This window comes from Gorilla gorilla, chromosome 9 (genome assembly GCF_029281585.2).
Source record: "Gorilla gorilla gorilla isolate KB3781 chromosome 9, NHGRI_mGorGor1-v2.1_pri, whole genome shotgun sequence".
NCBI lineage: Eukaryota > Metazoa > Chordata > Mammalia > Primates > Hominidae > Gorilla > Gorilla gorilla.
In genome coordinates this window covers 132,884,033-132,898,123 of record NC_073233.2, presented here as the reverse complement: position 1 = coordinate 132,898,123, position 14,091 = coordinate 132,884,033, and the positions used below count along the sequence as shown (strand labels likewise).

The 14,091-nt window shown below is 39.4% G+C and overlaps 1 protein-coding gene across 14 annotated transcripts in view; it reads right to left on the bottom strand.

The window, feature by feature from the left end:
* The window catches only part of CCDC15 (coiled-coil domain containing 15), an 87,119-nt gene extending 73,323 nt beyond the window's left edge, over positions 1-13,796 (bottom strand). For 8 of the 14 annotated variants that reach the window (XM_055355137.2, XM_055355138.2, XM_055355139.2 and 5 more), the window contains exons 1-4: positions 13,309-13,585; positions 12,771-12,956; positions 8,417-8,566; positions 7,677-7,865 (exon numbers count right to left, since the gene is read on the bottom strand). In XM_055355137.2, coding sequence (XP_055211112.2) covers positions 7,677-7,865; positions 8,417-8,566; positions 12,771-12,947 — 516 coding nt within the window. In that variant the 5' untranslated portion in view covers positions 12,948-12,956; positions 13,309-13,585. Of the gene's footprint in view, positions 1-7,676; positions 7,866-8,416; positions 8,567-12,770; positions 12,957-13,308 lie in introns of all 14 variants that reach the window. The other 6 variants (XM_055355143.2, XM_019035727.3, XM_055355135.2 and 3 more) reach the window with 6 other exon arrangements.
* Positions 13,797-14,091: the final 295 nt, after the last annotated feature.

Genomic DNA, 14,091 nt, shown 5'->3' with positions numbered 1-14,091 from the left:
TGGCTGGAGGAGGGGCGTCCGCCATTCCTGAGGCTTCAGTAGGTAAACAAAGTGTCTAGGAAGCTCGAACTGGGTGGAGCCCACTGCAGCTCAACGAGGCCTGTCTGCCTCTGTAGACTCCACCTCCAGGGTCAGGGCATAGCTGAACAAAAGGCAGCAGAAACTTCTGCAGACTTAAACGTCCCTGTCTGACAGCTCTGAAGAGAGCAGTGGTTCTCCCAGCATGAAGTTTGAGCTCTGAGAACGGACATACTGCCTCCTCAAGTGGGTCCCTGACCCCCATGTAGCCTAACTCGGAGACACCTCCCAGTAGGGACCGACTGACACCTCACACAGCCAGGTGCCCTCTGAGACGAAGCTTCCAGAGGAAGGATCAGGCAGCAATATTTGCTGTTCTGCAATATTTGCTGTTCTTCAGCCTCCACTGGTGATACCCAGGCAAACAGGATCTGGAGTGGACCTCCAGCAAACTCCAACAGACCTGCAGCTGAGGGACCTGACTGTTAGAAGGAAAACTAACAAACAGAAAGGAATAGCATCAACATCAACAAAAAGGACATCCACACCAAAACCCCATCTGTAGGTCACCATCATCAAAGACCAAAGGTAAATAAAACCACAAAGATGGGGAGAAACCAGAGCAGAAAAGCTGAAAATTCTAAAAACCAGAGCACCTCTTCTCCTCCAAAGGATCACAGCTCCTCGCCAGCAACGGAACAAAGCTGAATGGAGAATGACTTTGACTAGTTGACAGAAGTAGGCTTCAGAAGGTCGATAATGACAAATTTCTCCGAGCTAAAGGAGGACGTTTGAACCCATCGCAAGGAAGCTAAAACCCTTGAAAAAAGATTAGATGACTGGCTAACTAGAATAAACAGTGTAGAGAAGATCTTAAATGACCTGATGGAGCTGAAAACCATGCACGAGAACTACGTGACGAATGCACAAGCTTCAGTAGCCGATTTGATCAAGTGGAAGAAAGGGTATCAGTGACTGAAGATCAAATTAATGAAATGAAGTGAGAAGTTTACAGAAAAAAGAATAAAAAGAAATGAACAAAGCCTCCAAGAAATATGGGACTATGTGAAAAGACTAAATCTATGTTTGATTGCTGTACCTGAAAGTGACAGCGAGAATGGAACCAAGTTGGAAAACACTCGTCAGGATATTATCCAGGAGAACTTCCCCAACCTAGCAAGGCAGGTCAACCTTTAAATTCACGAAATACAGAAAACACCACAGAGATACTCCTCGAGAAGAGCAACCCCAAAACACATAATTGTCAGATTCACCAAGGTTGAAATGAAGGAAAAAATGTTAAGGTCAGCCAGAGAAGGTCGGGTTACCCACAAAGGGAAGCCCATCAGACTAACAGCGGATCTCTCGGCAGAAACTCTACAAGCCAGAAGAGAGTGGGGGCCAATATTCAACATTCTTATAGAAAAGAATTTTCAACCCGGAATTTCATATCCAGCCAAACTAAGCTTCAAAAGTGAAGAAATAAAATCCTTTACAGAGAAGCAAATGCTGAGAGATTTTCTCCCCACCAGGCCTGCCTTACAAGAGCTCCTGAAGGAAGCACTAAACATGGAAAGGAACGACCAGTACCAGCCACTGCAGAAACATGCCAAATTGTAAAGACCATCAATGCTAGGAAGAAACTGCATCAACTAATGGGAAAAATAACCAGCTAACATTATAATGACAGGACCAAATTCACACATAACAATATTAACCTTAAATGTAAATGGGCTAAATGCCCCAATTAAAAGACACAGACTGGCAAATTGAATAAAGAGTCAAGACCATCAGTGTGCTATATTCAGGAGACCCATCACACGTGCAGAGGCACATATAGGCTCAAAATAAAGGGATGGAGGAAGATCTACCAAGCAAATGGAAAAAAAAAAAAAAAGCAGGGGTTGCAATCCTAGTCTCTGATAAAACAGACTTTAAACCAATAAAGATCAAGAGACAAGGCCATTACATAACGGTAAAAGGATCAATTCAACAAGAAAAGCTAACTATCCTAAATGTATATACACCCAATACAGGAGCACCCATATTCATAAAGCAAGTCCTTAGAGACCTACAAAGAGACTTAGACTCCCACACAATAATAATGGGAGACTTTAACACCCCACTGTCAATATTAGACAGATCAACCAGACAGAAGGTTAACAAGGATATACAGGACTTGAACTCAGCTCTGCACCAAGTGGACCTAATAGACATCTACAGAACTCTCCAACCCAAATCAACAGAATATACATTCTTCTCAGCACCACATCGCACTTATTCCAAAATTGACCACATAGTTGGAAGTAAAGCATTCCTCAGCAAATGTCAAAGAACAGAAATCACAACAGACTGTCTCTCAGATGACAGTGCAATCAAATTAGAACTCAGGATTAAGAAACTCACTCAAAACCGCACAACTACATGGAAACTGGACAACCTGCTCCTGAATGACTACTGGGTAAATAACAAAATGAAGGCAGAAATAAAGATATTCTTTGAAACCAATGAGAACAAAGACACAACATACCAGAATCTCTCGGACACATTTAAAGCAGTGTGTAGAGGGAAATTTATAGCACTAAATGCCCACAAGAAAAAGCAGGAAAGATCTAAAATCGTCACCCTAACATCACAATTAAAAGAACTAGAGAAGCAAGAGAAAACAAATTCAAAAGCTAGCAGAAGGCAAGAAATAACTAAGATCAGAGTAGAACTGAAGGAGATACAGACCTTCAAAGAATCAATGAATCCAGGAGCTGGTTTTTTGAAAAGATCAACAAAATTGACAGACCGCTAGCAAGACTAATAAAGAAGAAAAGAGAGAAGAATCAAATAGACACAATAAAAAATGATAAAGGGGATATCACCACCAATCCCACAGAAATGCAAACTACCATCAGAGAATACTACAAACACCTCTACGCAAATAAACTAGAAAATCTAGAAGCAATGGATAAATTCCTCCACACATACACCCTCCCAAGACTAAACCAGGAAGAAGTTGAATCCTTGAACAGACCAATAACAGGCTCTGAAATTGAGGCAATAATTAATAGCCTACCAACCAAAAAAAGTCCAAGACCAGATGGATTCACAGCCAAATTCTACCAAAGGTACAAAGGGGAGCTGGTACTATTCCTTCTGAAACTATTCCAATCAATAGAAAAAGAGGGAATACTCCCTAACTCATTTTATGAGGCCGGCATCATCCTGATACCAAAGCCTGGCAAAGACACAACAAAAAAAGAGAATTTTAGACCAATATCCCTGATGAACATCGATGCAAAAATCCTCAATAAAATACTGGCAAACTGAATCCAGCAGCACATCAAAAAGCTTATCCACCAAGATCAAGTTGGCTTCATCCCTGGGATGCAAGGCTGGTTCAACATATGCAAATCAGTAAACGTACGCCATCACATAAACAGAACCAACGACAAAAACCACATGATTATCTCAATAGATGCAGAAAAGGCCTTTGACAAAATTCAACAGCGCTTCATGCTAAAAACTCTCAATAAACTAGGTATTGATGGGGCATATCTCAAAATAATAAGAGCTACTTATGACAAACCTACAGCCAATATCATACTGAATGGGCAAAAACTGGAAGCATTCCCTTTGAAAACTGGCACAAGACAGCGATGCCCTCTCTCACCACTCCTATTCAACATAGTGTTGGAAGTTCTGACCAGGGGAATCAGGCAAGAGAAAGACATAAAGGGTATTCAATTAGGAAAAGAGGAAGTCAAATTGTCCCTGTTTGCAGATGACATGATTGTATATTTAGAAAACCCCATCGACTCAGCCCAAAATCTCCTAAGCTCATAAGCAACTTCAGCAAAGTCTCAGGATACAAAATCAATGTGCAAAAATCACAAGTATTCCTACACACCAATAACAGACAAACAGCCAAATCATGAGTGAACTCACATTCACAACTGCTTCAAAGAGAATAAAATACCTAGGAATCCAACTTACATGAAGGGATGTGAAGGACCTCTTCAAGGAGAACTACAAACCACTGCTCAACTAAATAAAAGAGGACACAAACAAATGGAAGAACATTCCATGCTCATGGATAGAAAGAATCAATATCGTGAAAATGGCCATACTGCCCAAGGTAATTTATAGATTCAGTGCTATCCCCATCAAGCTACCACTGACTTTCTTCACAGAATTGGAAAAAACTACTTTAAAGTTCATATGGAACCAAAAAAGAGCCCGCATTGCCATGACAATCCTAAACAAAAAGAACAAAGTTGGAGGCATCACGCTACCTGACTTCAAACTATATTACAAGGTTACAGTAACCAAAACAGCATGGTACTGGTACCAAAACAGATATATAGACAAATGGAACAGAACAGAGGCCTCAGAAATAACACCACACATCTACAACCATCTGATCTTTGACAAATCTGACAAAAGCAAGAAATGGGGAAAGGATTCCCTATTAATAAATGGTGCTGGGAAAACTGGCTAGCCATATGTAGAAAGCTGAAACTGGATCCCTTCCTTACACCTTATACAAAAATTAATTCAAGATGGATTAAAGACTTAATTGTTAGACCTAAAACCATAAAAACTCTAGATGAAAACCTAGGCAATACCATTCAGGACATAGGCATGGGCAAGGACTTCATGACTAAAACACCAAAAGCAATGGCAACAGAAGCCAAAATTGACAAATGGGATCTAATTAAACTAAAGAGCTTCTGCACAGCAAAAGAAATTACCATCAGAGTGAACAGGCAACCTACAGAATGGGAGAAAATTTTTGCAATCTACACATTTGACAAAGGGGTAATATCCAGAATCTACAAAGAACTTACACAAATTTACAAGAAAAAAATCAAACAATCCCATCAAAAAGTGGGCAAAGGATATGAACAGACACTTCTCAAAAGAAGACATTTATGCAGCCAACAGACACATGAAAAAATGCTCATCATCACTGGCCATCAGAGAAATGTAAATCAAAACCACAATGAGATACCATCTCACACCAGTTAGAATGGCAATCATTAAAAAGTCAGGAAACAACAGGTGCTGGAGAGAATGTGGAGAAATAGGAACACTTTTACACTGTTGGTGGGACTGTAAATTAGTTCAACCATTGTGGAAGACAGTGTGGCGATTCCTCAAGGATCTAGAACTAGAAATACCATTTGACCCAGCCATCTCATTACTTGGTATATACCCAAAGGATTATAAATCATGCTACTATAAAGACACATGTGTTTATTGCAGCACTATTCACAATAGCAAAGACTTGGAACCAACCCAAATGTCCATCAATGATAGACTGGATTAAGAAAATGTGGCACATATACACCATGAAATACTATGCAGCCATAGAAAAGGATGAGTTCATGTCCTTTGTAGGGACATGGATGAAGCTGGAAACCATAATTCTAAGCAAACTATCTCAAGGACAGAAAACCAAACACCGCATGTTCTCACTCATAGGTCGGAAATGAACAATGAGAACACTTGGACACAGGGTTGGGAACATCACACACCAGGGCCTGTCGTGGCATGGTGGGAAGCGGGGAGGGATAGCATTAGGAGAAAAACCTCATGTAAATGACAAGTTAATGGATGCAGCACACCAACATGGCACATGTATACATATGTAACAAACCTGCATGTTGTGCACATGTACCCTAGAATTTAAAGTATAATCAAAAAAAAAAAGAACTGAATTCCTTGGACAGAGAAAGATAGGACCAGATAATATTCTTTTTTAACATTTAATTAAAAATATAAATAAATTCAAACCTATGGAAAACTTCAAACAGATACAGAAGTAATCAGAACACTATAATGAACCACCATGGACAGATATGGATACCTCACTTTAGCACTATCAACTCCTAGCCAATCTTGCTTCATCCGTAACTCCCTACTTTACCTCATTCTTTTATTATTTAAGTATATTCCAGACATCAAATACTTTCATGTATAAATGTTTCAACATGTCAGATGAATGTTTGAAACTCTTCCAACTCCAAGATCACATGTTTCTATAACACCAACACAAGAAAACTGAGACGTGTACTAACATTCAGAAAGTGAATTATGCGTACCATTTACCCAACCAGTTCTAGATAAACTAAGGGAGTTCGTGCCTGAACTGTCTCATTGTCTAGTTTCACGGTGACATCTAGTGGATAAAAACTGCAACAGAAGTGGTAAGATCAGAAAGCATCTATTGTCATGGAGTCATATGGACAAAGTTTACAAGCTCAAAATAGTTAAGTCACTGAGCATTCTTCAGTAGTTCATGTCCTTTAAAAAAAAAAAGTGTGGGGGTATTATAAAAACTTTAAAAAATCTTGTGACATTTAAGGTTTTTCATAACCTGATTTCCTCCTCCTTATCCAACCCCATTTTTGGTTATTCTCCATTATAAACTACCAATTAGAAAGGTTCCATTACTTATTCCCAAATACACCTGGCTCATTGGAGATTGTAGGCTTTTTTTTTGTTTGGGTGGTTTTTAAGAAAAAATTATCTTGGCCAGGTGTGGTGGCTCACACCTGTAATCCCAGCACTTTGGGAGGCCAAGGCAGGCGGATCCCTTGAGCTCAGGAATTTGATACCAGCCTGGCCAACATGGTGAAACCCCATCTCTACTAAAAATACAAAAATTAGCCAGGCATGGTGGCAGGCACCTACCCCAGCTACTCAGGAGGCTGAGGCAGGAGAATCAGGAGATTCTCTTGAACTCACGAGGAGGAGGTTGCAGTGAGCCAGGACTGCACCACTGCACTCCAGCATGGGCAACAGAGTGAGACTCCGTCTCTAAGAAAAACAAATTCTCTTGAATTTACCAATACAAAATGTGTAGTTCAATTCTATCTCTGCCATGAATTCTTCCCCTACTGTTTCCTTAAAAATTTCTGAACTCCCATAGCACAACTTTATTGCAAAACACAGAAAATCTCTCTATATTATTATCTGATACAATGAGTGGTCTATTAGTTTTGTATTTCTACCTGAAAATATAAACCCATGGAAGGTCCTATTTTACATTTCCTTAGTATCGCTACAATCCATAACAAACAGCATATGCAAATACTGCTGACTGATGAGTTCTATTTTTGTATTAAACAGATGAAGTAAAATCCTCACTACAGTGGGACTAACAGCTACAAGCACCACGAAAGCAAGGACTGTGTCTGTCTTAAGTTAATGTTCTATTCCTTGTACTTTATGCAGTGCCTGGCTCAATAAATATTTGCTAAACAAATAAAAATGATTATTACAAACTGAACAATGACAAGAGTCAAATAGTTGTGGACAAAGAAAAAAATTTTAATAGTAGTTCAACATGATAATGTGTGCTTCTAAACTTTTCCTATTTATACTAATAGCACAATTAAATTATGACCAAGTATGTTAAGCAGTAATACAGCTTTTATTTTCACATACTCATAATTTTCCATATTTTCTCTCTTCCTCTCATTATTTCTAGTAATACATTTTAAATAAGATGAAGAACAATTACTGAAGCAGAGTTGAAGACTGTATCAACTGGACAAAAGCTCAGGTATACTAATCACTACCTCATACCCTAGATGTCGTATTTATAGTTTAGGGGAGGGGGAAAATATCATAGACATAAAATAAAATGAACAGGTACTTACAGCCTGGGCTTGTTGTTGGAATAATTCGTTCTGATTCTCTTCATCCTCTATTCCATCCCCAGGCATCAGGGAAGGAGGTAACCTAGAACTTCCAATAGCAACATTCAAATTGTTTGGAAAAACACTTGTCCTTTTGGAAGTTAAGTGTGCTGCTGAAGACTGCATGGCTATGGAGCCTTCTTTTTGTGCCTACACGAAAGAAGAAAGGGGGATAGTAACATTCTACCCCAATCCAGAGCAATCAAATAATGCCTCTAAAGCAGTTCAGAAGATTTTAAATTGGGGTGGGGGGCAGGGGAGAGGCTCTGGCTGGCAGAGAAACTAACATTTACCAGGCACCTCCCATGTGCTAATAATTTAGGTTATCTCATCTAACTCTCACACAATCCTATGAGAGAAGTATCATATCCTTATTTTATGGATGAAGAAACTACAATCAGTGAAGTTAAGTAATTAGCCAAAAGTCAATAGCTAGAAGTGGCAAAGCCAAAATTCAAACTCAAGTCTGAACCCAAAATTCTGACGTTGCTTTTAACTACTTGGTAAAAGCAAAAAATTGAGTCAGAACACAGGAATAAAACATGGTTTCTCTACAAAAAAAAATCTACTGTCTTCACTAGTTAATTAGATTATATTAGGCATGTAATCAAAGGAAAGCAATTCTGTTACTGCCTAATAGCTTATCTCATAACACACGTATTTTCCATTCAATCTTTACTCAGGCTCACTTTTGAACTTACTCTTTCATAAGACTTCTGAAGCTGTTGCTTTTTTCTCAACCTAATTTGTTGATTTACTCGGTATTTAACTTGTTTCTGAAAATGTTTCAAAGCTTCTTTTTTTTTTCTTAGCTGTTCCTTTAGTTCTTCTTCAATTAAATATGCTGATGTCTTTAAAGATGAAAGACAGAAAATGAACTTATATGTTAGCAGTTTTGTCCATTAGGGCTGTTTTAAACACAAAACAGTCAGGATAAGGATACAATCCTGAAAAAAATAATTCCATTCTGTACAAAAAAAAATGGAATGTATGAGTATCAAATCTTAAATTTTTTATTGAATTAGAACTAACGATGTCTTCATTAAATCTTAATGAACCAAATAAAACCTAACACGTTACACATTTTCTAAAATGGAGTAAATAGTCAAGACACACCAGGTTACTTACCACTCACCAAATATGTCCTATTGTTAAAATGTCTTCATATTTGGCATTATGCTCCATTTTTAACCTGGCATGCCCTTCCTTTCATCTCCACCTAGTAAAGTCCCATTCAGTTTTCACAACCATTTAATACCCACTCCCCAGTACCTTCCACAACACTCTCTCTCTAAGCCCTCTTATGCTATAACACCTCTCATTTCACCAATGTTAACTGAGTATAGTACTTCTTGACTCCCCTACTAGATTATGAACTCTTTGAGGGCAGGATATGTATTCAATTCTCCTTTATTTCCCCTACGGCATCTAGTACAGAGCCTTCACTATAAGGGTAGTCAATATATATTTATATAATTGCTCAATTCCAAAACATATTCTAAACCAGGGGTGTCCAATATTTTGGCTTCCCTGGGCCATGTTAGAAGAACTGTCACATAAAATACATTAACACTAGTAGGTGATGAGAAAAAAAAAATCACAAAAAAACTCAGAGTGTTAATTAAGAAAATTTATTAATTTACATTGGGTCGCATTCAAAGCCATCCTGGGCCACATGTGGCCCATGGCCGCATGTTGGACAAGCTTGTTCTGAACAATCTGGAACACTTTATCCCATTTGAGTTCTTGATCTGCATTTATCTCCTCTAAGTGCTTTGAATAATAATCATAGTCATCATCATAACAGCACTTATCATTATTATGGATCTATCAGGTGACAAGTATTTTAACTACATTGTAGCACTCTATCCTCAAAACCACCTTTGGCAGTAGGTATTCTTATCCCTTATGTTACAGATGAGGAAACTGGAGTTCAGAAAGATTAAGTAATTTTAATATAGCTAACTAGTAGCACAACTAGAAGTTTCTGACTCCAACAATTATGTTCCTCTCTACACTGCTTTTCTCTTGACTATGTCTCTCTTTCACTAGGAATTTTCAAATTAAATAAAATCATCATCATATCTCGTACCTATTCCTTCTAACTCAGTGATTCCAACTTCTAATTCTAAAGGGTGCCTCAGATCATTTTACAGGCTGTTATTAAATTCTCAAAATCAAATGCATTCAAATTTCAATTTAAGTTAAAATTTCCAAGATGTCTATCCCATAAACTATTCTAGTGGAGTGTACAAGTGTCAAAGAACAATTAGGTAAAATAATTCCAACGGAGAGATATATACATAATGAAGCCTGAACAACTGACCCAGCTTAACTCAATCCCCAGACAAGTTTAAGCCATTCGGCCTCTTTCTTTTACCTCCATTTTCTCTGCTCCTCTTTTACTCCACAAGATTACAAGCCAGATCATAAAGAAACTTCCACCTCTGTTCTTAGAGTGCTCATTCTGAAGGAAGTCAGCACCATATAAAAATTCAGACTACCCTGAGATTACCATGCTGTGAGGAAGCCCAAGTTAGTCAAACAGAGAAGCCATGTGAAAAGAGAAACATATCTAACCAGCACCCAGACATTCTAGTCACCCTAGGCCAAGCGTCAGATATGTGAATAAGAAAGCCATCTTGGACATTACAGCCCAGCAGGTGCCACATTACTGGGAGAACTTGACTATTTTCTAGCTCCAGCCAATAGCCGGAAAATAGTCAAGGTGTCTCAGACATGTCCAGTTATTTGAGCCCCAGCTGAGGCCCCAGACACTATGGGGCAGAGACAAGCCATTACCACTGTACCCTGCTCAAATTCCTGATACATAGTATTATTTGCTTTATACCACTAAGTTCTGGGGTGGTTGGTTACACAGCAAAAGGTAACCAGAACAAATTATAAAATAATGCAATCCCATATATGATGATAGAACAGCAGTGTCTTTTGATGCTAATTTATTAATAATTATTGGGGGGAGGTAGTCTAAAGCTATGACATTTTTAGGAATCCTGATGGCCCCCTGAAATTTTGGGGAGAAAAATGAGTAGAAGTTCCCCTTTAGAACAGACATGATCTAAGGGCCAAGCTTTAGAAGTAACTATTCAGCATTTATTTTGAGCTGACAGAGCTATATCCATTAATAAGGGTGGATACCCAGACTAGATATGCTAAAGCTATAAGGAGTCCTATTAGATGCTTGATCAAACTCCCTTTGGCTGGAACTGATCAGAAATTTTTAAATCAGGAAAAGGAGATATGTTTATCCATGTTCCAAGACTTTAATATTTTGAGTTAATGTGTGTGAATACGATAGTCAATACTTCTTAACATAGAAAAAGTTTGATGGTGTCAAATTTTAGGCATGTTGACACTACTGATATTATACAGATGTAATTTGAGCAATTACAAAGAGGTGTCAACAACTTAAATACCAAAATATCTTTATACCAAATCTTACCAAGTCTTGTGGGGTGTTTCCTGCATTCATCCCTTCTCATTCCACTCCTTTTTTTTTTCCAGAGATGGGGTCTCACTCTATTGCCCAGGCTAGAGTGCAGTAGTATGATCATAGTTCACTGCAGCCTACAACTCGTGGGCTCAAGCACTTCAACCATCCTTTTTCAAGGCTGTTCTTCTCTATTTCTTACCACTAACAAAGTTTCGATGCTATACTCCATGCTTAAATTATTATAATTATATTCTAATTTATCCCCAGGATCCAATCACTCCCTAGCCTTCAAAACCTTTGAAGCAATTCATCTAATGAAAACACTGGTTGATCATGACATTCACCTGTAAATATTAAACAAAGTCAATCCCTTCTCCAAAATTTCCTAAGGTACTCTACCATCCCTATTTTCCATAATCCTGTCAGCGACCATTCTCCTACTAAGCTTTCCACTCCAATCGATCTAATCTACCCTTAGAATCCTGAACCTTGCTTACTTCTTACTCTCCTCATTCTCCTTAATAGGAGAATCATTCCCTTCCCTTCTCCGATCAAATTCTTCATTACACTTTCCTGGGTCACATCAACCCAACGTCATAGCTTCTTGATTGAGCATTATATTCTTAGAACTTAGATAGATATACCACCTAGACTCTTAAAATCCTTTTTGGAAATAGGCAGGGTAGGAATAAATCAATGAATATACATACATATGTGCAAACATAAATAAAATGAATATAGTATATTGCATTACTTTAACATTTAAACATGTCTCATTTCTCTTCTGAAATCAAGTACACTGAGGGAACATATCTCATCCTTTTTTCATCCATGTTCAGCACCTTGTCTACACATACAGAAGACATTTTGTGCCTTTCATAAATACTTCATGAGTGTCTATATTGATTAGGCAGTATTTAAGATAAAAGTGGGAATGTGATGATAAATGACATTTGTTCTCTACGCTCAAGGAGCTCACACTGCATCAGGAAAAGATATATAAACAATCTACTATAACACAATGTGGTAAGTGCCAAGTTAAATTTGAACAAATAGCTAAGGGGCACAGTTTGGTGAAAGACTATCAGAAACCATGGAATTTCTAGTTAGACTTTCTCAGATTACCAGAGTTCATCTCTTTCTCCTTTATTCTATTACTCCATTTTGCCTGAATCCTCATTACAAAATTTATCATAAACCTTAAGCAACCAATTAATGTTACTTAAAGTACGCCAACTATCATCCATATTAAGTTGCAGTGTCTGGAAGATGTAGATAGTGCTTATGTCTTGGGAATAACAAGCAATCAAGAGTCTGAAGTAAACTGATATACAGATATATATCTATATAACCTGTTCCATGTAGATTATGCTCTATATATTATAGTAGGTGAGTAATAAATATTTGATTATGCCAACTAAAGCTGCAGTCAAGTTTTGGCAAATACTTGTTCTATAATCCTAATGCAAGAGCATAAACTATTTATGGCAGAATAGAAACAGCATCCTCGGACTGTTCATCTTTAAGCACCCAGGATTAGAGAAGGCTAACAAAAAGGGTGGTGGGGAACCCCACCATATTTGGATCAAACTGACACTCACATATGCTGGGATTTCCGAACTACCTGGTGAGGCAGGTTCCACCCATGCCCCAACTGGTACTATAGCCTCGTTCCTCTCAGCCAGCACTGCCAACACGTCCTTGCTCTTCAGGGGGTTTAAAGCCAGGGGCAACCTTGAGGTATTTCGAGGTTTCTTTCGGGCCATACTTCCCAGCATCTGTGACTCCTGGTTAGGAGAAAGAAAAAGCTTAAAATCTTCAAATGACTGCATTAAAAGTTCAACCTCCTAACACATAAGCCACAGGCCCGTGAAAAGGAGAGAAGCCTGGAGGCAGGAGCCTGGCATGAAGTGGAAACACAAGGATTCTAGAGAAAAAGGAAGAAAAGAAGGGAAGAGAAATGGGAAGAAATAAAGAGGCAAGGAAAGGTTTTTAAGTTGCCTTCTAGAAGAAATGGCGATGAGAGGGAAGAGAAAGGATGGGAATGAGAGAACGAAGACTGTCCTCAGCTGTGGACGCAGCGAGGCGGGAAGGGAGGAATGACAGCTGCAACCCGGAGAAAGAGGGAGGGGCGGGGACCTGTGTCTGCAGCCGAGAGTCCCAATAATCGGTATAGGTTATGGGAAGACGCGCTGAACGGCTGGGAGCCTCGGGCCAGATAAAAGCCTGCTTCTGAGGCCCCGAGGTCTGCTCCGGCTGAGATGGCACTGGCCAGGTATCGGCCCGCAGCTCGCCACAGACTCAGTCTACTCGGAGTACTAAGGTAACCGCCTCAAGTAAACCGCCACTTTGCGGTGGGCTGCTCCATCCCGCCCATCCGTAGCCTTATGCCCGCCCTTTCCGGAGCCCGCGTCCCCTCCCGGAGCTGGGAAGGCGTGAGAGGTGGAGTTTCGAGCGTCCGAGGTATCGTCATTTCCTCTTCCTGTCCGGCTGAGGGGGCGGGGACTTGTGGGTAAGCGGAGTCGCTGGGTAATGCGCCATGTGAGGCGCGGTGGGACTGTAGTTCCTAGACCAACGCCGAGACTTCCTAAATCCCTCCGGAAAGGGATGCGTTGGGCCTGTGATCTGGCGACTAGGAGGGTCAGGAGTCCCAGTAGAGGGAATCACGGGAAAAGAATGAAAGAGGGAGGCGAGCCTGGCACGGCTTCCTGGAGAAACAAACTAAGCTAACAAATTTTTCGGATCCTTTGTGCAGCTAATTTTACAGTACTGTTTCATACATGTTATTATATTTGGACATCACGGCCTGTTGAGTGGTCTCCCTCTCTGCTGCAAGCTCTGCTGTAATCCAGAGACACTCAATTATCTCTGTAGGATAATTTATTCGATTAACATACATTACTACTAACTTTTTATAAACCA